Raw genomic sequence first — 26,132 nt, 5'->3', positions numbered from 1 at the left:
TACAAACAGATAGCAACACCGCCACCAGACTTCACGTGGATAAGAGGGACCCGGACACGGCTGGTGGGAGAGTATTATATGTTGTTTGTTAGTGTGTTTTTTATCATATGTGACTCCTAGGTTTTGTCTGAATACATAAAATCATTAGTGTGTACATGACAGAAAAGAAGAAGTAAAGCTTTCTAGAGGACAAACAAGAGGGAGAAGGAGGGTCTGAGAGGAAGTGTACTCTCATGAAGTATGTTCACGTAGAATAAACTGTAGTTGTAGTCCAGTGTGCCATAGCTTACCTTTTATTCTGATTCTTGTACGCTGTGCCATTTGTGTTATACACATAAGGTAACATATAGTCTCAATTATATTTTCTGTGATCACCATGGCAATAAAAGATATGGATTTCAATTTTCAGTTTGTTTGAATATGAACTGATATGAGCATACTTCATTTACATGTATTTACTAGAATTGATGACTTAAAATATTAAACATCCCACCAATAGCCTAATGGCTAAGAGATCCAAATATGTATTGATAAGACTTCTAGAGTCAGTGCAATAGGTAGCAGGTAGCTGTTTCCCAAAACTTTCCTTTCTTTCTTTTTTTGTGATCAGAAAAACATATATAACAAGCTAAAGATTATATATATATATATACACACACACAGACACACACACACACACACACACACATATATATATATACATATGTATATATATGTAGCATTTGTTGTATTTACAGTGTAATGCAGTTGTCACCTTTACCTTTATCCAGGATATTTACCCAGATGTGAACCTGCCATTCTTCTCTTCCCTCCCTCTTCTGTGGTCACTGGTCTCACTTACAGTTTATATCGGTGGGCACAACCCTAGCTATTGTGCTTGGTTTCTTCCAGTACGCTATTCTGAGTCCATCCTGTTACTGCATATGTTAGTACTTCATCTTATGGCCAAATTCCATTGGATAGATAAACCATTAGTATGGTCTAAGTGGGAAATACTCATCACAGACTCCTGTATGTGGGAACCCATGGTTGACACCCTTTTAGAAGGTTATGCAACATTTGAGACTGGCCTAGTTGGCAAAAGGTGACCATGCCTTCAGAGTATATCTTCCGTTTCTGAATGAAGGCAACAGCAAGCATGGTGTGCCTGCCATTTTGGACAATACCCTCTGAAACTGTGAGTTAAAGTAAGCATCTCCCCTTACATTACTTCAGTCACATTGACAAAAAGTAAGGAAATTCTTTTGCCTCTGACTACCATGAGTAGTGATGCTATGAAATTTGTCTGAAAATATTTGGATGACTACCTGTTGTCATTTCTATTGATAATATATCCAGAAATGGAATTAGTGCATCATAGAGTAATTCTCTGTTTAGTTTTCTGAGAACCTCCAAACTTTTTTACACAGCATTTGTACAATTTTACATTCCTACTAGCAATGCAAAAGGATTCTGTGCCTTCTGCAAATCCTTGCCAGCAGTTATTCTCTGTATTCTGTTGGGTGTGTATTCGTGTATACAGTCTGCATGAACATGGAGGGGATGCCCATAGCTCCTTTTATTTGTGTTATATTAAATTTGTGTTGGAAATATTTTTACTGTTTTTGGAAGTAATGTTTTTAAATTACCCCATGTCAGTTGTCATTGTGTTTCAGTGGAAGCTGATTCATTTGTTTGCTTGCCTGTTTGACCAGGGATCGAACCAGGACCTGGTATTTGAGGGCATTTGTTTGCTTATTGGTTTCTTTTCATAAAGCTAAACTTTCTCTAAAAGATTTTAAAAGTAGAACCGCTGCTTTTATAGCATTTATGTTATCTTGAGTCATCTTTAAGAACTGCACTTACTTCCTAATTGTGCCTTACATCCTCCTGCTTCCTTGAATGTTAATGCATTCTTCTTCAATTCTTGATACTGTTGTTTGATGCATTGTCCAGTTTTATAGTTTATTTTAATTATATGGTGGGTCAATTCTTGCTACTGTTGTTTGATGTGTTTTGTCCAGTTTTGTAGTTTATTTTAATTATATCATGGGTTCTAAATCAGTTTCTCAGTAATGAAATTAAAGTAGAAATTATAATAGAAATTTTCAAGCCTGGCTAAGAAACATTAAAATAACTAACTAAATAAATAATGATTGAGGTCCAGACTTAGGTACATGTTTTTAAGTTCACCAAGTTATTATCAGTTCTACTGTTGCCTGAATTAACACCATTCTTATAGGAAGAGTGGGAGATGAACTCTGGCATGTCCTCCTTTGAATACAGTTCTGACTGTGGGGAAAGCACAGTTTTACCTTGGCACTTAGACTACCAAATTGACTAACCCTCATTTTGATGTGTAGATTCTGCTTTCCAGTAAGCCCAGTGGGCCAAGGAACTATGAGAAGCTTTAACCAAGATTTAAGATTTTTCTTTAAAAAATGTTGGCAGCTTGATATTACAACTCAATGGTAAATCACTTGCCTAGCTTGTACAAGGCTCTGAGTTTGACCCAAGACACCAAAAATAAATAAATGAATGAATAAGTAAATAAGTGAATGAATGGTAAATAAATATTTTCAATTAGAACAATATATGTTCTAGGAGGAGTTTGAAATAGCCACATTGCCATTTTTACCTCTTTACAGTGATGTAAAAAGTTTTCATTGCATTTTTAAAGCTATATTCATCTCTAAAACTATTTAACCTGATATTCTTTTAAAACAACTGTGAATATGAATGCTAAGATATTAAGGAATATTTTCTAAATGAAGAGGTTTTTTATTTTTTACAAGGTTTGAGCAGACTTTCATCTTTACTCTCATTATAAATAACTTTTATATGTAAGCATTCAAAAACATACAGAACATTTTCCTAAATATACCTATCCAAAGTAAACATTAATTGCTAATAATGTACTTTCTAAGACATTTTTTCTTTTAAATTATTTTAACTTTTACTTGGAAAATTTATGATTCATGGTTTTTTACTTTCTTTAGTAGTGTGTAATACCTGTAATTTAGCCCTTTCCTAATGGTGGAATTATTATGATGTTTACAATATATTCTCCACTTGAACATAAGGGCATCCTATTCTACCAAAATCATTGGACTATTAGATCCTATGTTAAAAGGTCCCAAGTTGTATTTTGTTATTATTATTATTATTATTATTTTATTATTATCATTATCATTATTTTACCCTTTATTTGCAAGGATTTTTGGAAGGGGATTTTTTTTCCTTTACCAAAAAATTTCTTTTTGTTTTGTTTTGTTTTTAACTTTCTGCTCCTTGAGGAGTCTGTCTTTCTTCCTTCCATCCTTCCTTCCTTCCTTCCTTCTTTCTTTCTTTTTTTCTTTCTTTCTTTCTTTTTATTAGATATTTTATTTACATTTCAGATGTTATTCCCTTTCCCCATTCCCCCACCCACCCAGAAACCGCCTATCCCATCCCACTCCTCCTGCTTCTATGAGGGTGTACCCCCACCTACCCACCAACTCCTACCTCCCCCACCCCTCGAATTCCCCCACACTGGGGCATCCAGCTTTCAAGAGACCAAGGACCTTCTCTCCCACCTACGCCTGACAAGGCCATCCTCCCCTTCATATACAGCTGGAGCCATGGGTACCTCCCTATGTGCTCCCAGGCTGGTAGTTTAGACCCTGGGAGCTCTGGTTGGTTGGTTGGTATTGTTGCTCTCCCCATGGGGCTGCAAACCCTTTCAGCTCCTTCAGTCTTCTCTCTCACTCCTCCATTGGGAATCCCATGATCAGTTCAATAGTTAGCTATGAGCATCTGCTTCTGTATATTTCAGGCTCTGGCAGACCTCTAATGAGACAGCTATATCTGGCTCCTGTCAACATGCACTTCCTGGCATCCCCATCAGAGTCTTTCTTTGGGGACTGCACAAGGGATAGATACCCAAGTGGAGCAGTCTCCGGATGGCCCCTCCTTCAGTTTCTGTCCCACATTTTGTCTCCATATTTGCTCCCTTGAGTATTTTGTTACTCCTTCTAAGAAGGACCAAAGCACCCACACTTTGGTCTTCCTTCTTCATGAGCTTCACGTGGTCTGTGAGTTGTATCTTGGGTATTGGGAGCTTTGGGGCTAATATCCACTTATCAATGAGTGCATGCCATGTGTGTTCTTTTGTGATTGGGTCACCTGACTCAGGATGATATTTTCTAGTTCCATCCATTTGCCTAAGAATTTCTCGAATTCATTGTTTATAATAGCTGAGTAGTACTCCATTGTGTAAATGTACCATATTTTTTTTTTTATCCATTCCTCTGTTGAATGATATCAGGGTTCTTTCTAGCTTCTGGCTATTATAATTAAGGCTGCTATGAACATAGTAGAGCATGTGTCCTTGTTATATGTTGGAGCATCTTCTGGGTATATGCCCAGGAGTGGTATAGCTGGGTCAATGCTATGTCCAATTTTCTGAGGAGCCGCCAGACTGATTTCCAGACTGGTTGTATCAGCTTGCAACCCACCAGCAATAGAGGAGTGTTCTTCTTTCTCCGCATCCTTGCCAGCATCTGCTATCACCTGAGTTTTTGATCTTGGCCATTCTGACTGGTGTGTGGTGGAATCTCAGGGTTGTTTTGATTTACATTTCTCTGATGACTAAGGATGCTGAACATTTCTTTAGGTGCTTATAGGCCATTTGAGTTTCCTCAGTTGAGAGTGGTTAGCTAGTTAGTTATCAGGTTAGGTTAGTCAGGTTTTTTTGTTTGTTTTTGGTTTTCGGTTTTTGTTTTTTGTTTTGAGACAGAGTCTTACTATGCTGCTCTAACTGTCCTGGAACTCAGCATGTAGACCATGCTAGCCTTGTACTCACAGAGATCCACTTATGCCTCTCAAGGACTGGGAGTAACGGCATGTGCTACCATGCCCACAGTGGATTTTTCTCTATCAGGTTCTTATAGCTGGGCATGGTAGTTCATGTGTGTAATCCCCGTGCCTGAATAACAGAGTTAGGCTCACCAGGAGCTTGTGATCAACATGAACTACATAGCGAGTGCAAGGCTACAGAGCAAGACCTTGTCTCAGAAAAGAAAAGAGAAGAGAAAGCAAGCAAGTTATGGTTCTCACAAGTGTCATCTGACTAGTTATGTGTAGGTGTCATGTTCTCTTTGACGAGTATATTAATGTCGTTAGTACAGTGATGCTTTCATGTCAGCATTCACCAAATTGCACTTTAAATGTGTATGTAATTCCATAACTCAGATGTCCCTCCATCGAACCAGAAAATGCTAGGGATACAGTTCTTTGGGGCAGGCACTGCCTCACATGTATGCTGAGTTCAAATCCCAGTACCAGGAAGAGCAGAAAGGCTTAGAAAATGTTAATAAAGATAGATAAAATAAAATGGCCTGTCACGTGTACAGAAATAATTTTTTAATTTACTCTTTTGGAAGAGATATGGATAGAGAAATCAATTCATTTAAATAAGTTAGAATTATATCTAATATTAAATGTGAAATAGTTTGTGTAATAAAGCATTATGGTATCCTATAACACAAAGAGCAAAAGACATGCAATCAAATAAACATTTGTGAAGTGTCTTTATTTTTCAGGTTAATATAAACATTATAATCTATGACATGGAGACCCTGCACACTTAGTGTTAGGCTTACAAACTTAGCATAACAAATACTCAGTTTGAACAAAATAATAGAGTGAGCCCAGAAGAAGAACATTTAGCTCTTTAAAGCAAAAGTTCAGCTTTTTTAATATTTGTTCAAGTTTGAATAGTTGTGATATTGCCAAGCAAATTATTTACAAATTAGAGTATAAAACCAATCTCACTTTTATAAGCAGCTATAACAAAGCAATAATATGAGGGAGGGGTTGTTGTCTCCCTTAAATTTAAATGAACAAATCTAACAAATTTTAATATTATGTGTTGCCATCAGGTGGCAGTCATACCACAGTTATCATGACACAATAAACTCATTTATTGCGTATTATTATCTCAGTGTGCTAATAACTCAGAGAATTTGGGAAAAGAGCTTCATTTGTGTACATAAGGCAAGAAAGTATTTCTGTAACAAAGCCTTGGTGTAGAAAGACAAAAAGATAAGACCTTTAGAGCACAGATTTGGGGTTTCCCAGATGGGTACTTGAAAGGCCAGGCTTATCACTTCCTTTGCCCTTTTTGCAGTAGCTTCCTCACTTACTAACAAAGATACCTCCATAGCATGTTAAGGTTTACATCAGTCTCAGCACAAGGCTTGCTGTAGAAATCAGGGCAGCTAAGGAGAGAAAGGAAACAGCTCGCTGACCCTAGAAATCCAGTGGAGGCTGAAGGAAAAGAAGGCTGCCTGAAATGAAAAATGAATCCTCTGAGGAGCAGCAAAGGAGAGGAAAGGAGTTAAGGAAAAGTCTGGATATTATTAAAGAAATATAACAAAACTTCTGTCTTCATTCACTGAATATAATAAAAATACACAATTATATTTTATAGTTACCAAGTAAATGTGTACACACACACACCAAAAAAAAAAATCCTTAGCATAATATGATTTGAGCATGTGAATATTTCTCTTCCCTCTGTATACCCAAGCAAGATATCTTTCCCTCTCTTAATTGGCTTACTAGTACTCTAGTAACAAAACAAAACCAAAAAAACCCTCCCTTTTTGTAATTAAGAATAAATGTCAAAGTACAATGGAGGAAATAGCAAATTCAATATATATTTACCAAGTACATTCTTCTATAGCCTGCCAAAATACATTAGCAGGCACAAAAGTTATCAAAAAACAGCTTCTTCAGCCATCATGGCGCACACTGTTGATCCTGGCATTGGGGAAGCAGAGGTAAGTAGATCTCAGTGAGTTTAAGGCCAGTCTGGTCTCCATTGCAAGATCCAGACTAAACAGACCTAAACAGTTAGACCCAATCTTAAAAAGCAAAATACAAAACTTAGTTCCTGTTCTAAAGAACACCATATTACTAGAAAGGGCTGTGATTTGTGCATAGTTAAGGCAGGATGCAATGAGCATTAGAACAGCAGTTCAAAAGCATGTGTTTGTATGGACTGTCCACATTGAAACTCCTGTGACACATATTCTTTGTTCTTCACAATGCCACGCGCACAAGTATTGATTATTATTTGAAAGTGCATTGCCTGAAGCTCAGAGGTCATATGCCTAAAGCCACAGTGCTCATAGGTCAGTCAGTTCATAGTCATGTACGTTAATGTCTGTTATAGCGGACATCATCTCCCATGAGTCAGGAAGCATTTCAGAAACTCTAGACGAAACAAGTAAGACAAGTGCTATCTTTACCTTTAAGGAAGAGAAGTGAAATGGAAAATGTAAACTTTTCTCACTCAGTTCTTTTGTTTCTTTAGTCCACACAACCTAGAAATGCAGTGATTTAGCAGCACTGAAGGAAAGACGTTGAGTTCTGACAGGCCTGGCTTTGGGTGCCTGGTAGAGTCGGCATCTCTGCCTGTATTCTGTTAGACTGACTTGAGCCATCACGTGATCAAGGCTCCTTTTTTAAATTCTTTAGGTTCGCAGATTTTCAGAGGCATTCTTCTGTTTTGAACATCCAAGAGAAGCTGCCATTGCCTACCAAGAACTCCAGTAAGTAGCCCAAATTCAAAATGCAGATAATTCTATTTTATATCCTTTTACATACGATATCTTAAACATAATGACCGACTTCATAGTGTTTAAAGCAGAAGAAAATGAAGCAATTTCAGATTTAGAACTCTAATCACATTAGGCTTAATCCTAGGAATTTTCTCTTGAAAGTCCCTTTCTGATCAAATAAAAGCATGATGGACTTGTACTGTGTCCCCTGAGGTAAGCTCTGCCACACCTTTGATAGTACCGTGGACCTCTGCTCTTCCCCATGCCGCTGGCTTCTGCTTTTCCTCTCTCAGGTCACAATAGCTTACATTCATCATTTTCATGTAATATCTTCACAGTCTGAATGTGAATGGCACTGCCTTCCATGACGTAAGTGATACAGTTAAAATAGCCAAAATTGCTGGACAGTGGTGGCACACCTTTTAATCCCAGCAGTGAGGACGCAGAGGCAGATGGATCTCTGGGTTTGAGGCCACCCTAGTCTACATAGGATTTCCAAAACAGCCAGGGCTACACAAAGAAACCATGTCTTGAAAAAAAAAAAATCCAAAAGAAATGCCTTTCATCTTTTTTACTGAATATTGTTAGGTCTCATTTTCTTTGTCTTTAAAGAGTTGTTTGAGGTAATTTCACTTGAAAAAAAAGTAAAACTGACACAAAGTAATGAATTATGTATGATTTTATATATATATGAAGTTGTGAACAAGCAAAACTTTAAGGTGAAGAAAGTTCAAACAGTGGTCCTCTTGGGGCTGACATGGCTGGGAAAATAGAGAAATGTGGGTGGGAGGGGAGGGGGACTGAGTAGAGGGGAGTATTCTGTTGCATATTTCTTTGTCAAATCTTAGGATATAGTTTAGTGTGTACACACACACACACACATATATATATATACATGTATATGTATATATATATATATCTTACCTCCTCTAAATACCTATAACCAATAATGATATCAAGGGTAGTCAGTAGTAAATTATAAAACTAGGGCAAGTGTTAGTTGTTCAGACTGGGCAATAATTAAATGGAGTTTTTATTATACACTTTTGACTTTTTGAATTTTTTAATTAGAATTTTTTGGATTTTTCATGTGTCTGATTTTTTTTTTCTGAATGTGTGTGTATGTTCACCATGTGTGTGCCTGGTGCTATTGGCGATCAGAGAAGGAATTCAGATCTCCTGGAACTATAGTTACAGATGGTTGTGAGCCACCAGGTGGGTGCTGGGATTCAAACGGGGCCTTTTGCTAGACTAGTGAGTGCTTTTAATCACAGAGTCATCCATCTTCCAGTCCCCTAGAACACTTTTCTGATCACTATTTTTTTTAGAAATTTATATATCTTGTTTTAAATAGCTGTTCAATGTACTTATCAATATGTATTAATAAAGCAGCCATGTGGAACACACATTTTCCCTGTGTTCTCTTTACATAATTAGTAAGCATCGAACTTTTGATACTACTTCTATATGCTGTTTACAGCAAATTTGACCCTTCAACCAGTATGGATTGGCATTCACCTTGAAATAATATAGGAAATGATACAATAGATTAGGAATTAGTTTGTCAACAAACTATAATTTTATGTCAATAATTTAGTATCAGTAAACCCTAATTTTCATTTTACCTGTTTTTATCTCTGACCAAGAAAATGCTCCCAAGGATATAGTATCTTGAATGGGACTAGAACTGGTGGGGGAAGAGACCAGGATAGAGTTTAAAGTGGAGGTGGGTGTAATTATTTTTTCACTACCATCTGACTTAAGAATATTTTTCAGTGCTCAGAGTCATCTACAGATGTGCACCGCTATCAAAAATACTTCCTTCTGCAGTTCTCTTCCACCCCTACCTATTGAATGTAGTGAATTAGATGGAGATCTCAATTCATTACCTATAATCTTTGAAGATAGGTATTTAGATTCAGTTATTGAAGGTAAGTATAATCTAACTAAAATACATAAGCTCTGTATGTCAATTTCAGTGTATTCTTCCAAATATACATGAAATCATCCCCTAATAGTAAATCATTTTCCCCTCTAGTTTCATTTACTTTTGAGGAAAGTAGAAAGTTATAGTTAGAAAAAGTAGTTTTGATCCTTTGAGTTCTCACACTTGTAAACTTGAATCTTTTTTCTTTAAATAAAAGACTTAGATGCGCCCTGGATGGGAATTCAAAGTCTTCAGATATCAGAGCCCAGTAAAATGGATAAACATGAGACTGAAGAAAGCTCTGTAGCAGGACTTTCTAGCCCAGAGTTGAAGGTCAGACCTGCTGTTGCCTCCAGTAATTGCTATACAGAAGGTGAAAAGCAGCTAACAAAATCTCTAAAAGGAAAGAATGAAGAATCAAATAAATCCAAGGTTAAGGTCACTAAGCTCATGAAAACAATGAAAACAGAAAACACAAAAAAGTTAATAAAACAGAACTCTAAAGATTCTGTGGTTTTAGTAAGCTACAAATGTTTGAAAACTACAGCATCAAGTGATCTCACTAAATGCTTTGAAGGCAATCCTTCACATAGTCAGAAGGAAAGTCTGGATCCCACAATGTGTAGAGATAATTTTGACCCAAAGACCTTCATCAGACAGCCAAGTCAAAAGGAAGCTAGCTCTTTGTCAGCTAATACAGACAGAACTGAACACAAGTCTCCAGATACTGAAAATATGCAACCAGACCAGTGTGATCTCTTGAACTCTGGCAGCCTAAATGTTTGTGCAAATTTGTCCATTTCAGGTAAACTTGCTATTTCCCAAGACGATAGTGATATCCCAGATACGGAACAAAATCTGGCATCTAGAAGTTCATCAAATGATTGCCATGACTATCAGACAACCCCATCTTCAGGAATTAGAACACTTGAAGTCAAATCCAGCAGTAAAGAGTCTTTCAGTGGAGAGAAAATAACTGTTAAAATAGGACCTTGGACAGAGCTTCGAGAAGATGAGCTATTTGTGGATAATTTACTGCCCAATTTTGAGGCCTTAGACTCTAATGATAAATCCAAGTCTATAGATGTACCACTTGAAAAGGATGCTTTACAGGAAGCAAAATGTCATTCTACTGAAGAATCATTAACTAAATTCAGAAGTAATCTACCTGCTTCTTCTACAAAAGAATATCATGTTGTAGTAAGTAGTGACACAATTAAATTATCAGATACTAATGCCATGTATGCCTCCTCTAGGTTTTCAGATTCAGGTGTTGAAAGTGAACCAAGTTCTTTTGCAACACATCCAAATCTAGAAATAGCTTTTGAAACTCTCCAAGGGCCAGGTCCTTGCAATACTGAAAGATTATTTCCTCAGCTTTTGATGAAGCCTGATCACAATGTAAAATTTTCTTTAGGAAGTCATTGCACTGAGAGCACAAGTGCTTTAAGTGAAATACAGTCATCTTTGACGTCAATAAACTCCCTGCCTTCTGATGATGAACTGTCACCTGATGATAACTGTAAGAAACCTGCTGTTCCTGACTGTCATCTAAGTGATAGTAAAACTGTATTCAATCTAGGAACAATGGATCTGCCAAAGTGCAACGATACTAAAAAGTCAAGTATTATTTTGCAACAACAATGTGTTGTTTTTTCAGGGCATTTGGACAATGATACATTAGCAGTGCATTCCTTAGATTTAAGCAGTGAGGACCCTTTACAGCTCGTTTTCTCGGGTGAAGATGCTTCCAGTGGTGTGAGAAGTAACTGGGACTCCAAGCCTCATTTGGATACCATCTTTACAGGCTCTCAGAGCCATGGTTCCTCTGGTAACAGGCCCACGGAAACAGTGCCAACACTAAATCCAAAACTGATTTGCTTAGGTACTCCTTGTGTGGTTTCAGGTTCTGTTTGCTCTGATGCAGAGCTCAGTGAAGATAAAACTGTGGAAGGAAAAAGCAGTGAACCATTAAATCACAAACAGATGTGTTCAGAAGCCCCTGTTGTTGGAAGTGACCCTCTGAGTACAGGTGACTCTCTTTCCAGTAGTACTGACGTGGTAAAACAAGGGCTGGTGGAAAATTATTTTGGATCTCAGAGCAGTACAGATGTTTCTGATGTATGTGCTATTACCTGCCACAGCCCAGGTAGCTCTCAGGAAACCTGTGACAAAGGGATTAGTGATCTTCATCAGGATCAGGGCAAAGAGGAGGAGGAGGATCAAGAAATGGTTCAAAATGGGTATCATGAAGAAACAGATTTTTCGGTTATGGATGGAACAGTAAGTGGTCACTATATAAGTGGAGATGAGCTAGGAGAAGACAGACATGAACAGTCCAAAAAACTAAGCAGTGACTATCTGAGGGCCGGTGGAACTGTTCCTGCTGTTTGTACCTCTGCTTGTTTGTCCTTCCCATCTGCTCCGAGAGAGTCTCCTTGTGTTAAATATTCTTCTAGAAGTAAAATTGATGCCATTACAAAGCAGCCAAGCAGCATTTCTTACAGCTTCACCTCTTCAACCTCCTGGTATGAAAATTCACCAAAACCTCAAATACACGCGTAAGTAATGGCACTCACTATTCTGTGCTAAGCGTATATCTGGAACATCAATATAGTGCTAAAAGGTGGAATCTTTTGTTGTTTCCTCTAACAATATATGTTTCCTTGATTGTTAAAAATGGTGAAATGGGCCAGGTGGTGGTGGCACACGCCTTTAATCCCAGCACTTGGGAGGCAGAGGCAGGCGGATTTCTGAGTTCAAGGCCAGCCTGGTCTACAGAGTGAGTTCCAGAACAGCCAGAACTACATAGAGAAACCCTGTCTCGAAAAACCAAAAAAAAAAAAAAAAAAAAAAAAGGTGAAATGGGCACAGTGTATACTTTGGAAGTCTGCTCACAAACGGTCCTGTCGTATAGGTTGGATCTGCTTTTCAGCAGTTTTATGTTAGAGGTGTACAGTAGCTAAGTTTAAAACTCTGCTTTTGTCAGTACGTCAGTTCTCCCTCATAACCTCAGGGAAGAGCTGGGCTGTGATGAGTGCAGGTGGGACATATGGGTAATAGTAAGGAAATGAATGACACATCTGTAGGATCTCCTTAAACCTACAGGACCGTAGTCAGTTGCCTTGCTTAAGTAACTTGTTTCCAGTAGCAGATTGATCTGTGTGCACTGATTTCAACCTAGACCAAACCATGATCTGTGAGGTGAGGAGTCGGGCATGTGTACAGTAGATTTTTAAAGTAACAGATTACTCTGGATTCCATATAAAACCTAAAGGAATAATGTGGTAACAGTCATTGGTTTGAAAATTTACATACTAGCTTGACATGACAGCATATGTCTTTAATCCCACACTCAGGAGTGAGTCAGGCAGATCTTTATGAGCTCAAGGCCAGCCTGCCCTCCCAGGGACAACCATAGCCACATAGACAGACCCTGTCTCAGGAACAAACAAAAACTGATGGCACCTTTGGGTTCTCTCAGTTTCTCTGAGGTACTGAGTACACCCAGTGTGTACTCCAGAGGCTACTCTTCGTCCACTCCTTCCTTTCCACTTGATTTCAGCCAAATGGGTGTCATGTTAAATAGCAGTTGTGTTTACAGTCTTCAAATTAGATTTCTTATCATGCCAAATACTGTATGCTGCCTGTTAGAGTCGTGCACCTCTCTTGGTGCTGCTACTTATTGCTATATTAGAGAGAAAAATTTGAATAACCCTAATAACCCTGCTTGAATACCATGCTCACAACTGTGTTTTATATGATAGCTTCTTTCTATCTTGCTTTTTTTAAAGTTGTAAGAGAACAAAGAAGAGTTTGATTACATGATAAATACCAGTTGCCATTTTCCCAGTATTTATTCTGTGCATGTAATATTAAATTTTAGAGAAAGCATAACCATTCCTAAAGTTTTCTTAGTTTCAAGTTTAAAAGACTATTTAAAGTTACTTCAGGCTTAAAGTGTTCATTGTATTTAATTAAAATATGTACTAAAAGAACCAAAACAGTTATCCTTTGATAAAATAATTTAGGTGACTATGTCATTTCATGGTTTTCTACGAATATTGCTGATCTTCTTTTCCTGCACCTCTCTAAATTCATTATGTTCTCTTTTTGTTTCTAAAAACAAAGAGCAACCGACCTTTAGTAAAGACTGTTTTCTATAATACTTCACTTCAGCTTCCTCCAGGCAAAAGAAGAGTTGAAGCAACTTAAACTGCCTGGTTTCATGTACAGTGACGTTCCTCTGCTGGCGTCCTCAGCACCGTACTTCAGCATGGAAGAAGAGGATGGTTCTGAGGACGGCGTGCATCTCATCGTCTGTGTCCATGGCCTGGATGGTATGTGGCAGCCAGTGACGCCCACCATGGCAACTCAGTACCTTTCCCTAATAGAACAATCAGTTTTCGGTAATCTTGGAACTTGAAAAATGGTGAATTGCTAAAATTCATTGAATATTACATTTTGAAACAGAAATATGCTTTACTTTACTAAATATATTAGATTTTGATTTTTGTTCTCTTTTAAGTAAATTTGCCACTGATATATATATATGTATGTATATGAATGATGATCTGACACTTCTGTAGATGTTTTAATTTTTTCTGTATTTTTGCTGGTTTTATCAACTATAACCTATAACCTGAGGACTGTCCCTTAATAGTTTCCTATTCTCTTTTACCTTGCTTCTTAGACCTTACAGATTAGAGGAAATGGTGGTATCCGTACTAATTTTAGGCATCACTAAAATCATGCTATAGCTTCACAACAGCAGCCATGGTTACTCAGAAGATTTTTCTTTCTAGTTTGAGAAGCTAGTAGAAAATACCAACTATTTCTAGATTAACATGCATATTACTCTAATTCTACAACAAACTATATTGTGGGATATAAAAAATATTAAATAAAGATCTTTTTTAAAAGACTCTTAGCCAGGCAGTGGTGGTGCACGCCTTTAATCCCAGCACTTGGGAGGCAGAGGCAGTTGGATTTCTGAGTTCGAGGCCCGCCTGGTCTACAGAGTGAGTTCCAGGACAGCCAGGGCTACACAGAGAAACCCTGTCTCCAAAAACCAAAAACCAAAAACCAAACAAAAAAAAAATCCAAACAAACAAACAAAAAAAGACTCTTCAAGAAGTAAAACATCCTCAATACCAACCTTTTAACCCTATCTTCAAATAATGTCATGTCAAAGAATTATCTGCAAAACAAGATTTTTTGACAGTAGAATTTTCTGGCAGATTTCCTTCATTGAAAATTTCACAACACAGACTGTCCTTAATGTCACATAAATTGGTCAGAATAATAGAAAAAAGATGGAGTGCAGCCCATTCTTTGGTTACTCTAACTATGGTAACAAATCTGGTAACAGCATCATACCAACAATCCCCTAAACATACTATTTGATATGATAAATAAAACTCTAGCTTGTAGCATCAATATTAAATTATTGTAACACATTTTCTGTGTTATACACAGTACAGCAATAAATAAAAAGAAATTTCTTTAAAGTACAGTATATAAGTAAAGTAATATGAATAATTGATGAGATACAAGAACCATTTCCAGTGAGTATGAGCTATGAACCAAACATTAGGTTGTAAGTAGAACTACTCTCTAGCCCATAGTTGAGATTAATTGGATGTTTCTAAGCCATGTAGGACTTACATTTAATAGTGAAAATTAGAGGTGTTCATTTTAAAATTAGGAATAAAAAAGCATAACGTGTATACATTGATTATGAAATACCAAGCAGTAAATACTAGAAGGGTTAAATAAAATTGAACACCTGATAATAATGTATACATATTCCTAGCAAACCAAAGGGGTCAGAAAAATTCACTAGTTTTAAAGATGTTCTATATTTTATATCTGTATATTTTATCTCTCTTTTTAAATATACCTACTGATGAATGTTTACTTAATGATTATTAAACTATAGCCACCAAAGGAAAGTCAACAGACTAAATCTAAGTTGCATTCAAGATTTGTTACGTGGTCGCCTAGGGCAGTGATAGAGAGGAAGTCACTCATTGACTGCTGTTGTTTGCAGTCAGTCTCTAAAAGGCTGTGCTGCTTGGTAGATAGTGAGCCAAAACTTCTTAAGAACTCAACTGTTAAAGAATATTGGCTGGAAACTCTTTTACACAACGCATCGTCTGTCAGCAAGTAGATTAAGACATGAACTTTCTGTTTCCAAAAATCATGAAAATGCATAATAGTGTACATGACACCTTTTCCTCCTCCTCATCTTTAAATATCACTTTTCATTTTCTAGGAAACAGTGCAGATCTCCGACTAGTAAAAACATACATTGAACTTGGACTGCCTGGAGGAAGAGTTGATTTTCTTATGTCTGAGAGAAACCAGGTACAATAAGGCAGTATTTTCAGTGGCAGCAAAGATTCTTGTGCCAGTTCCTACATTTTGCTTTCCACAAAATGTCTGTGGTGCTACAAACACTTCTGACTTCTGTAAAATTTACCATCAGTTCATATACAAAAGACATACGTTCTGACTTAGGAGTTCTTTTTGTGCTTAAAACATTTTAGAGTTTACATTTCTGTACAAAAATTTTATTAACTAAGCCATTATATGAGGCCTAAGACATAGCTAAAGGGAGCAAGTGCTATTACAGATACTGAGATGGGACTCCTTTCCCTAAAAATAGTTTTAATATAGTGAACGCTACAGTCATTAACTTGCCTAAAAATGAACTCAACTATATTGATAATACCTGAATTTAAAAAATATGTGATTGTATCCAGTTTTTTCATGTTATAGTACATATTTTTGTATATAATATATTTTCCTCTTGTTTAGAATGATACTTTTGCTGATTTTGACTGCATGACTGACCGACTATTGGATGAGATCATACAGTATATTCAGATATATAGTTTAACAGTCTCAAAAATAAGGTAACATATTATTACAATGTCTATTTTTATATTTCTATGGCTTAAAGAACAAAACAATCTGTAGTACTGTTAACCTAATCTGCAGTCTAGGAACTGGGTCTGGAAAGATAACTCAGCTGATAACAAGGCCTACAGCCGAGTGGTACAGTAGAGAGAACCAACATCCATGTGTTGTCCTCTGACTTCCACATTCACAACTGCGGCACACACGTACGTGCACACACACACATGAATAATTTATGTTAGTGTAGTAAAATGTAAAAGCATATAATTATATTTTAGAGCTAGGAAGATTGTCTCAATTAGTAAATTGCTTTGTTTCTTGCTATGCAAAAATGAGGATCTAAGTTCAGATCCCCAAACCCATGTAAGAGCCAGGCATGATGGTGCACATCTGTCAGTCTAGCGCTGGTGACCAGAGACAAGGAAGTGGATCCTGGAACTTGCTGGCCAGTCTATCTAGTCAGTTTGTGAGCTCTGGGTTCATTGAGAGACCCTGTGTCAAGAAATAAAATGGAAAACAATAAGATAATTGGTGTCCATCTCTGGCCTTCACACGTATATGCATATATATGTACCTGTATGTATATACACAGAAACATATACACATTCACTCGGCACTGAGGAAAGGTTATATTATTTTATTGTATAAAGTGTTCAGAATAAACTTTAGGGATAGAAGCTAGCTTAGTAGTAGCAGATATTATCCCTGTCCCTTGAAATCAGTCTAATTTCATAGACAATAACCAGGAGAGCTAGAAGTTTCCGACAGACTGAAATGACCGTTGTTTGAGGAGATACAAATGCTGACTACTCTGACTTGGTGATGATACATTACTTACATGTTTAGAACCTACACATTGTAACCTTCAGATACATAGTAATTCATGTCAGTTAACATTTTAAATTGTTTTTCCTTAAAGTTTTTGGGGTGTATATGTGCATGCACATGCATGTATATTCACACACACATGGAGACCAAAGGACAGACACAGGTGTCAATCCCCAGGCACTGTCTACCTTGTTTTTTAGACAGGCTTTCTCCCTAGCCGTAACCTCACCAAGTAGACCAGAGTGGTTAGCTGGCAAACCACCCAGAAGTCTACCTGCCCGTACGTCTCCAGCACTGGGATTGCAAGGAAGCACCCAAATGCATCTTTTTCTTTTAATAAAATTTATTTACTCTGTGTTTTTTCATGGGGGGATGTATACCATAGCACCCAGCATACATGGGGTGGCTAGAGGACAGTTAGCCAGATTCAGTTTTCCCTTTGCGTCATGTGCCTTCCAAGGAATTATATTCCTAGCGTTGTTTTTAGATGTGCATTTGAGGGTTGGACTCCAATCCTCACGCTTCCTAGGCAAGCACTTCAGCAGCTACACTAACTCTTCATTCCATTACTGTTAAACTGTCACCAGCATAAGAGCAGCAAATAGATAGTTTCTTAAAAGTTGTCTTTTATATGTACAATTTCATTGTTATATTTGAGGCTTAACAAGTAAATAATTTGGATGTGTACCTAAAGAGGAAAAATTATGACCTAGTTCTTATATGACTTTTTTAAAGATTTACATCGTGTATACAAATGTTTTATCTTCATGAATGCATGCATGTCATATGTATGCCTATACCCACGAAGGCTGGAAGACAGCATCAGATCCCAAAGACTGGAGTTACAGACACATGCAAGCTCTAGTGAAACTGCTAGGATCTGAACCAGGGCCCTCTGCGAAAGCAACAAGTGTTTTTAACTGCGGAGCCATCTATGAGCTATCCAGCCCCTCCAATATTTTTAAATATATTCAATTCTACACAGTTACTAATTATGATAGGTGTTATAAAATACTATTTCTATCATAATAACTGAGATCCAATTCTTAAATTTTTTCTTTATAAGCTAAAGTATTTCAAGTATTAAACTATAATTTAAAAACAAAATCTCAATTCTTAATATTTCAAAATAATGTCTTGTGTATCAGGCTCGAGGGTTTTTGTGGGGGTTTTGTTGGTTTGTCTGTCTCTTTAAAATGAATATTGTGTGGTAAATACATTTTTCTGTTTCTTTCTTACAGCTTTATTGGACATTCATTAGGCAATTTAATAATCCGTTCAGTGCTTACAAGGCCAAGGTTTAAATATTACCTCAGCAAACTTCATACCTTTCTCTCTCTTTCTGGACCTCACCTTGGTACACTCTACAACAGCAGTGCTCTTGTCAATACAGGTAGAAAGATTTGTTGTTCTGTATAAAAAAATGTGACATATGCAGATAATTTTAGGATTTTTTGCTATTTATATTTAGAGCCTATTTGTCACATATCTGACGTCTTGTAAAATAGAAAATAAAGCTCATTTTTTATCTTGTATATATGAAGTAATTTAATAAAAATATTGTTATGGTAGTTACTTACAGATCATCCCTACTAGCTAGCTGTCCACTTTTTTGAGCTTTACTTATAAAAGCATAGCGGGGGGGGAGGGGGACTGGAGAGATGGCTCAGCACTTCAGGGTACTTGTTGCTCTTGCAGAGAATCCAAATTTGATTCTCAACACCCACGTGGTTTCTCACTCCCAGTCAAGGGACTTTTAACAGACATGTATGGGGTGCACATACCTATATGCAGGCAAATGTTCATACTCAAAACTAAAAAATTTGAAAAATTAAAGAAGCATAACTTTAGGATTAAAGGTTATGTAGCATAATGCCAAACCAATATAAATAGTTTATTGAGATATGACAGGTCCTTATTTTGCCTATAGGTTGATTTAATTTTTTCCTTGGATTTTTCTAATATGATAGCTTAGTCAAATTCCCACTGTAAAAATACATTTAAATTTTCATTGAAGAATCATTCCAGTTTCTTTTGTACCCATTTCCAACCAGTGATTTCAGATTATCACTGGAAGAAAATGTTTATAAGTCGCTCACTCCAAGTCCTGTTTCAATTAGCCGTTTGTATATTCCTTGTGACTTCCTTTACCCTGAAAGTTCAGTGCAGAAACATTTGGACCTACTGTGGTTAAAGTTTTATTCTCTCTGTTTTATACTTTCAAGTAGGATGTTTAAAGATACAATCATTCCAAGGTTGCTGTTTGTATACTGTTACATATTTTGTTACTACAGAAGCCTCCATGAGCCACCATTAAACTATACATGTAAATACGTTTATCAGAGAGTAGAAGTGCTTGGCAACTAATTTTTTATTAACCAACAAAATGTTAATTATTAAATGTTATTTTTGAATGAGTATATATTAACATGAATAATCTTTGTATGTATTTCTACCTTCCCATATGTGCTCACATATCATATTCAACTTTCTAGGTCTCTGGTTTATGCAGAAATGGAAAAAGTCAGGTTCTCTTTTACAGCTGACGTGTCGAGATCACTCAGATCCTCGCCAAACATTTTTGTATAAGCTTAGTAATAAAGCAGGTGAGTGTGTGTAGCAACAGTTCGAGGGCAGGCCTGTGAGCTCACATTGTCAGCTGTCTTCCTGGTGATGGGGCTATACCATGCGGCATCACTTTACATCTAATGCTAAGCTATTCGAGTAGTTCTTAATTTCTTCATAGGATTGTGTGTTTACAAGCTGTATTAAATTGTGTGTGTGTGTGTGTGTGTGTGTATGTGTGTATGTAGGTGTGGTGGACACATGAATGCCACAACACACATTTGAAAGTCAGAGGACAACACAGTGGAATTGTGTCCTTCCACCTCCGTATGGGTTTGGGGGTTGAATTCACGTTCTCGGGCTGGATCAGCTAGCACTTTTACCTGACCGGCTGCCTCTTAATAGAGTCAGTATTTTCTAGCACGGTCTCTGTCCATCTCTGTGGTCTTCTAGCTGTCCCCCACCACAGCCTTCAGCCCTGCTGATAAACTTCCAAATACTTTTCTTTCTTGTTTCTTGGCTCTCAAACATGTTTTTAAAATGTCAGAAATTGCTCTTTCTTTGGGGATAGAGTGCTATAATAATAATAGAGTGTTTCATCTTTCTTCTTTTTTTAAAGTCATGTTTTTCCCTCCTTCAACTCCTCCCAGATGCTTCCCATCTCCCTCTCACCCAACTGTGTGTTCTTTTTCCTATTTCTTTCAAAACGCAAAAGCACAAAAATAAGCAAGAGACAATAAACCCCACAAAAACCAAAAAATACATACAAAAAAATTATGTTTGTTTTGTGTTGGCCAACTACCCCTGGGCCTGGGACTTGCCCTGAACTGTGGTTAATACATCTGGTGGGAATCCACTGAAGAAAAAATTGTCCTGTTGTCAGCAGGTATCAATTACATATAGCCTCTAGATTAGAGGCAAGAGCCTGTGTCCACTGTGTCCTCTCAGGAATGGGTCTCTGGACAGGTCTTGTGTGTGCTGCTACTGTCTCTCTGATTTCTTATATGTGTCAGTCCTGTCTTACAAAGACTGTTTGCTTCAAGTCATCTGTCACTTTTGGCTTATAGAATCATTCTCTTCCACATAGATCCCTGAGCATTGCGGGATGGGGTTTGATGTGACATCTTATTTATGACTTAGTGCTCCAAAGTCTTTCACTCTGGACATTGTCCAGTTGTGGGTCTCTGTGTTAATTCCCTGCAAGAAGAAAAGTTAATTCTACTGCAAGAAGATTTTTGATATAGTTTGAGTGAGGTACCAATCTATGTATATAGCAAAATGTCTGCAGAATAATAGTGTCGGGTTTCCCTGAGTCTCATGACCTATCTAATCTCAGGATCTCAGCCACGTTAGCAGTAGGAGGTATAGGTTCTAACAAGGAGTGAGCCTTAAATTCAAACAGAAAGTGGTGGTTACTTCCTTAACATTTGTGCCATTGTTGCACAAGTGTATCTTGTAGCAGGTTGCTGTTGTGGGTTACAGACTTTGTAGCTGGGAGATATTGATGCTTTTCTTTCTCTGGTAGCATGAAGAATACCTTAAAATACCACGAATGCTAGTCAGTAGAGGTGAAGCTTCTAGGTTGACACCACATCAACTTCTCTTGCTTGATAACATACGTAAGTGTTGTCTTTAGAAATAGGGCTTTACCATCAGGTTATGGAGGGCATCCAATAGCCTTGGCAATAGCCTGGGATGTGTAGGAGTTTGTCAATGACTCAAGATTTAACCCGTTTCTGACGTTGGAAGTTTTACTTGGTAGCAGAAGATACATAGTTGAGGTACTGCTCAGTGACTCAGTTCGGGTTGTTTATATGTGTATATATTCTGCAGAGTAGGTCTCCATTTGTATTTTAAATGGTCTTCAGTGTGTGCTGTTTCCTCCCATATTCCAGCCTTTGCTCTTCTCTTCCATCCCCTCCCTCCTCAGCCCTGCATTCTAGTTTCTTCTTTATCTCTCATGACACTGTATTGTATTGACCCTTCCCTGGAGGATCTTCTCTTACCTGGTACCTTACTAAGTACCTAACCTCTGTGTTTATATGGATTACAGAACACATTGAAGCATAAAAGCTAATGTTCACATGGAAGAGAAAACATACAATAGTTGTCTTTTGGGTACTGGATTACTTCACTCAGGATGATTTTTTTAAAGATATATAGCTACATTCATTTACCTGTGAATTTCATTTCTCTTAAGAGCTGAATAATACTTGACTGTGTAAATATTTTATTTATCCATTCATCCACTGATAGATATCTGCTCTTTATATAATTTCTGGCTTTTATGAAGAGACCAGCAATAAACATGGTTAAGCAAATGACTCTTTGGTAGGATGAAGCATCCTTGGATGTATATTCAAGAGTGGTACAGCTAGATCTTGATGTAGCTCTATTCCCAGCTTCCTGAATATTGCCTGCACTGATTTCCATAGTGGCTGCACACATTTACACTCTCAAAAGCAATGGATAAGTGTGATTTCCCACATCCTCACCACCATGTGCTGTCGTTTGTTTTATTGCTCTTGGCCATTCTCAGTGGAGTAAGATGAAGTCTCAGAGTAGTTTTGCTTTGCATCTCCCTGCTGACTGATGTTGAACATTTCTGTTTCTCAGCTATTTGTGTTTCTTCTTTTCAGAACTCTCTTTAGTTCTGAACCCCATTTTCAATTAAGTTACTTTTCTTCTTGATGTTCTTCTTTTAGTTCCGTATACACTTTAGATATTAGCATGCTATAGATGTGTAGTTGATTAAAAAAAAATCTTTTTCCTATTCTATAGCCTATTGCTTTGTTCAGATCATGTTCTTTGCCATTCAGCAGCTTTTCAGTTTCATGAGATCCTGGTTATTAACTGTTGGTCTCAGTGCCTGTGCTACTGGTGTTCTGTTCAATATATCCTTTCTGGTGCCAATGGGTTCAAGCCTAATCGCCACTCCCTCTTCTATTAGATTCAGGGTTTCTGCTCTTATACTGAGGTCTGAGATCATTCAGAATTGAGTTTTTCACAAAATGTTAGATAGGGATGTATTTTCATTCTTTTAGATGCAGCCATCCAATTTGGTCAGCACTACTTGAAGATACTGGCCACTGGCCTCTTCAGTGTCTATTTCTGACTTCTTTCTCACAAATCAGATTTCCATAGGTATGTGGACTATGTCTGGACCTTTAATTCAATTCCAATTGATCTATGCGTCTGTTTTTATGCTGATATCATACTTATTAGACTATTACTATAGCTCCGTAGTACGCTTAAAATCAGGGATTGTGGTACTTCCAGCATGTTGTTGCTGTTGTTGTTGTTGTTGTTGTTGTTTTAGCTATTCTAAGCTTTTTGTGTTGCCATGTGAAGTTTACATTTTTCTTTTCAAGTTCTCTAAAGAACTGTGTGCCTTTGATCTGTGGGCTGCTTTTGGTAGGATCACCCTCTTTACTATATTAATCCTACTAATCCATGAACATGGGAGATCTTTCCGTCTTCTGGTGGTTTCCTCACATTTCTTTTTAGTGTCTTAAAGTTTTTATTATAAAATTATTTTGTTTGTTTAGTTAATGATCCCAATATGCTATTGTGAAAAATACTGTTTGCTTGATTTCTTTGTGGGTCATTTGTATATTGGAAGACTACTGATTTTCGTTTCCCTGTTGACTAAAGATGTTGAACATTCATCTAAAAGTGATGAAGTGCCTTGTCCTCACAGAGTAGGGAAAGACTGTGATGGGGCTGGAGTGATGCCTCACGGGTTAAGGATTCTTGCTGGTCCAGGTTCTGTTCTTTGAACCAGCATGGCTGCTCACAGACAGTTGTGACTCTAGTTCCAGATAATCTTGTACTCTCATCTGGCCCCTGGGGGCCTCATCAGCCACAACTGTGGTATACATATATAGTTCCACAAAATAGTACTACAGAGAAAATAAAATGGACAAATTCTTTTGTTTAAGTGGGAAATAAGCAACAAAATCATCAATCATCGTTAGAAAATGTTGAAAAGAAGCGCCAATGGTGCTCTGCATGCCTCTGCCCCAGAGAGACTGGGTTATCCAAGGAGGGACTAGTCAGTGTGCAGACCTGGGCGTGGTTGGTGCCTTTCTATGGAGGGACTAGTCAGTGTGCAGACCTGGGCGTGACCGGTGCCTTCCCTATAGAGGGACTAGTCAGTGTGCAGACCTGGGCGTGGTCAGTGCCTTCCCTATCATGTTTGTCAAGGGAGAACAGATCGGATTCATCAAATGTGACCGTGAAGAAGGCAATCATTTATTCTTGATATTTTTATAAATATTTGTGTTTATGTATGTGTGCAGATGGTTAATTCCTTTATAGATATTTGATTGTTTCTATTACTGCTTGAGAATTGTGGTTTTCAGCTTGTCGTTCAAAAAAGTTGTTAGTGTTTCATGAGGAAAGGGTAGAATGGCTTTATTTTCTGCATACGTGGCCATGAGTGTCACTGGTTTTTCTGTAGGCTCAGCCTTTTAAGAATCAATCTCCTTGAGTTACAAAAGAAAAAAGATGTCTCCGAAGTCCTGCATTCAGAATCATAGTCATCCCCACAGTTAACTTGCCCTAAGGGTCTGACTCAAGCATAAAGTAACAAAATTTTACTGTGGAACATTTTAGAACAAAACACCATGTCTACATACTTCAGTTCTAATCGATTGCCATTATCTTACTTAATAGTCCCAAGATTTTTATTCATTAATCAAGCCAAACACCAAATTTTATTATTGCTGATGCTAAAAGGTACTAAGTTCAGTCGTCATAATCTGAACTCCATAATCTGAACTCACCTCTATAGAGAAAAAAGGTGTGTGTGTGTGTGTGGTGTGTGTGTGTGTGTGTGTGTGTGTGTGTGTGGTGACAAAAATGTGACTAGGTCACAGAATCCATTACTATTGCCACTAAGAAAATCTAAGGATGTGTCCTCTTAACAAAGTCAAATAAGCAGAATATGTGAATGATGATAGACAGGTGTCATGAGGGAAAGCAGAAAAAAAAAGCTTTAAATACTTTTAAGTGGAGTGGTGTGTTTTTATGAAGAGTGTGACTTTGTATCTTTGGGATGATCCATAAATGTTAGGAAGTATGTTCTGGGAGGTGAGCATGCCATCATATACTCCTACAGAACCCTAGAGGCCCACATCCGAGTCCTCAAGTCTACCATGTCAGAGTCCTTGTGCTGTCAGTGCAAACGTGGATTTCTCCTAGATCATAGACTGCATATATTGAAACAGTCTTTTTCTAAAGAGTATGTAAGAATTTGAAGAGTAGATTCATAATTATTTTAAAAGTCAAAAAGGGAATACTGGTGAGGAAATTTAATATTAGTAATAAAATTAAATAAAATAAAATTTTTATGATATTAGTAAGTTTTGAATCTGCTTAAGTTTTGCATTGTAATTCATTATTTTCTACCTGTAGGGCTTCATTATTTCAAGAATGTTGTGCTGGTTGGATCTCTGCAGGATCGCTATGTTCCTTATCATTCTGCCCGCATCGAAATGTGTAAAACAGCTTTAAAGGACAAGCAGTCAGGTAATGAAATAAACCAGTACCACTGCCAGTTTTGTCTGTAAATGAACTGTTCCCGAATATGTCGTGAAGTCACTTCTTTCCCTTTCCTCCCCTCCCCTCCTGTGACAAAAGCTGTCCTCCATGGTTTTCAGTTTCCCCTCCTGATATGTGAGCTGTCTTTTGTGTAAGTAATGCGTCTGCATTCTGCTGTCTGGAAAGGAATCTGAACTTTGGCTTCCCTCCATTGTTGGGCTTTGGTTGTTGTGTAGTGTTTGTGTGTTACACTTTCTGTGTACCACTTAAGTGGAGATGGCAGCAAGGACTGTGCGCTTTATAATGCCACTTTATAATGCGCTCTTGGTTCCTGAGCTGCTTGTTAACATTTAAATCATAGCTAGCTGAAGCTGCAAGGAGACCTGAGCCCACTCACTCAGTTACTAAAGCTCAGAGATACTGACAAATACAGGATTCAGGCAAGGATCCGGGGCTTCTCCCTTTAGTGTTGTCTCTGTTCCCTTTTTAAACACTTGATCCTTTTCTCAGTCCACACCATGACAGCAAACAGCTCCTTACAACAGGGGCTTTTGATACATGTGTGCATTGGCAGAGCCTAGCATGATACTTGGTTCATCTCACATTTGTTGTGACTTCAGAATAACTAGAGCCTACATAGGGGAAGTACAAAAGATGTTCATGGGCAGACAAAAGGAAATGAGTGTCTCTTTTTTTTTTATTATTGGATGTTTTATTTACATTTCATATGTTGTTCCCTTACCCCATCCCCCATCCAC

At 37.5% G+C, this 26,132-nt stretch overlaps 1 protein-coding gene across 1 annotated transcript in view; it reads left to right on the top strand.

Annotated features, from left to right (window-relative positions):
- Fam135a (family with sequence similarity 135 member A) overlaps positions 1-26,132 on the top strand; it is an 84,572-nt gene that overhangs the window by 51,633 nt on the left and 6,807 nt on the right. The window contains exons 14-22 of the mRNA XM_028767238.1: positions 7,504-7,577; positions 9,363-9,517; positions 9,731-12,074; positions 13,693-13,853; positions 15,791-15,882; positions 16,336-16,433; positions 18,507-18,658; positions 19,761-19,871; positions 25,249-25,362. Of these exons, the coding sequence (XP_028623071.1) occupies positions 7,504-7,577; positions 9,363-9,517; positions 9,731-12,074; positions 13,693-13,853; positions 15,791-15,882; positions 16,336-16,433; positions 18,507-18,658; positions 19,761-19,871; positions 25,249-25,362 (3,301 nt within the window). The remainder of the gene's footprint in view (positions 1-7,503; positions 7,578-9,362; positions 9,518-9,730; positions 12,075-13,692; positions 13,854-15,790; positions 15,883-16,335; positions 16,434-18,506; positions 18,659-19,760; positions 19,872-25,248; positions 25,363-26,132) is intronic.

This window comes from Grammomys surdaster, unplaced genomic scaffold (assembly GCF_004785775.1).
Source record: "Grammomys surdaster isolate TR1022 unplaced genomic scaffold, NIH_TR_1.0 171, whole genome shotgun sequence".
Taxonomy (NCBI): domain Eukaryota; kingdom Metazoa; phylum Chordata; class Mammalia; order Rodentia; family Muridae; genus Grammomys; species Grammomys surdaster.
This window is presented reverse-complemented; position numbering and strand designations above follow the sequence as displayed.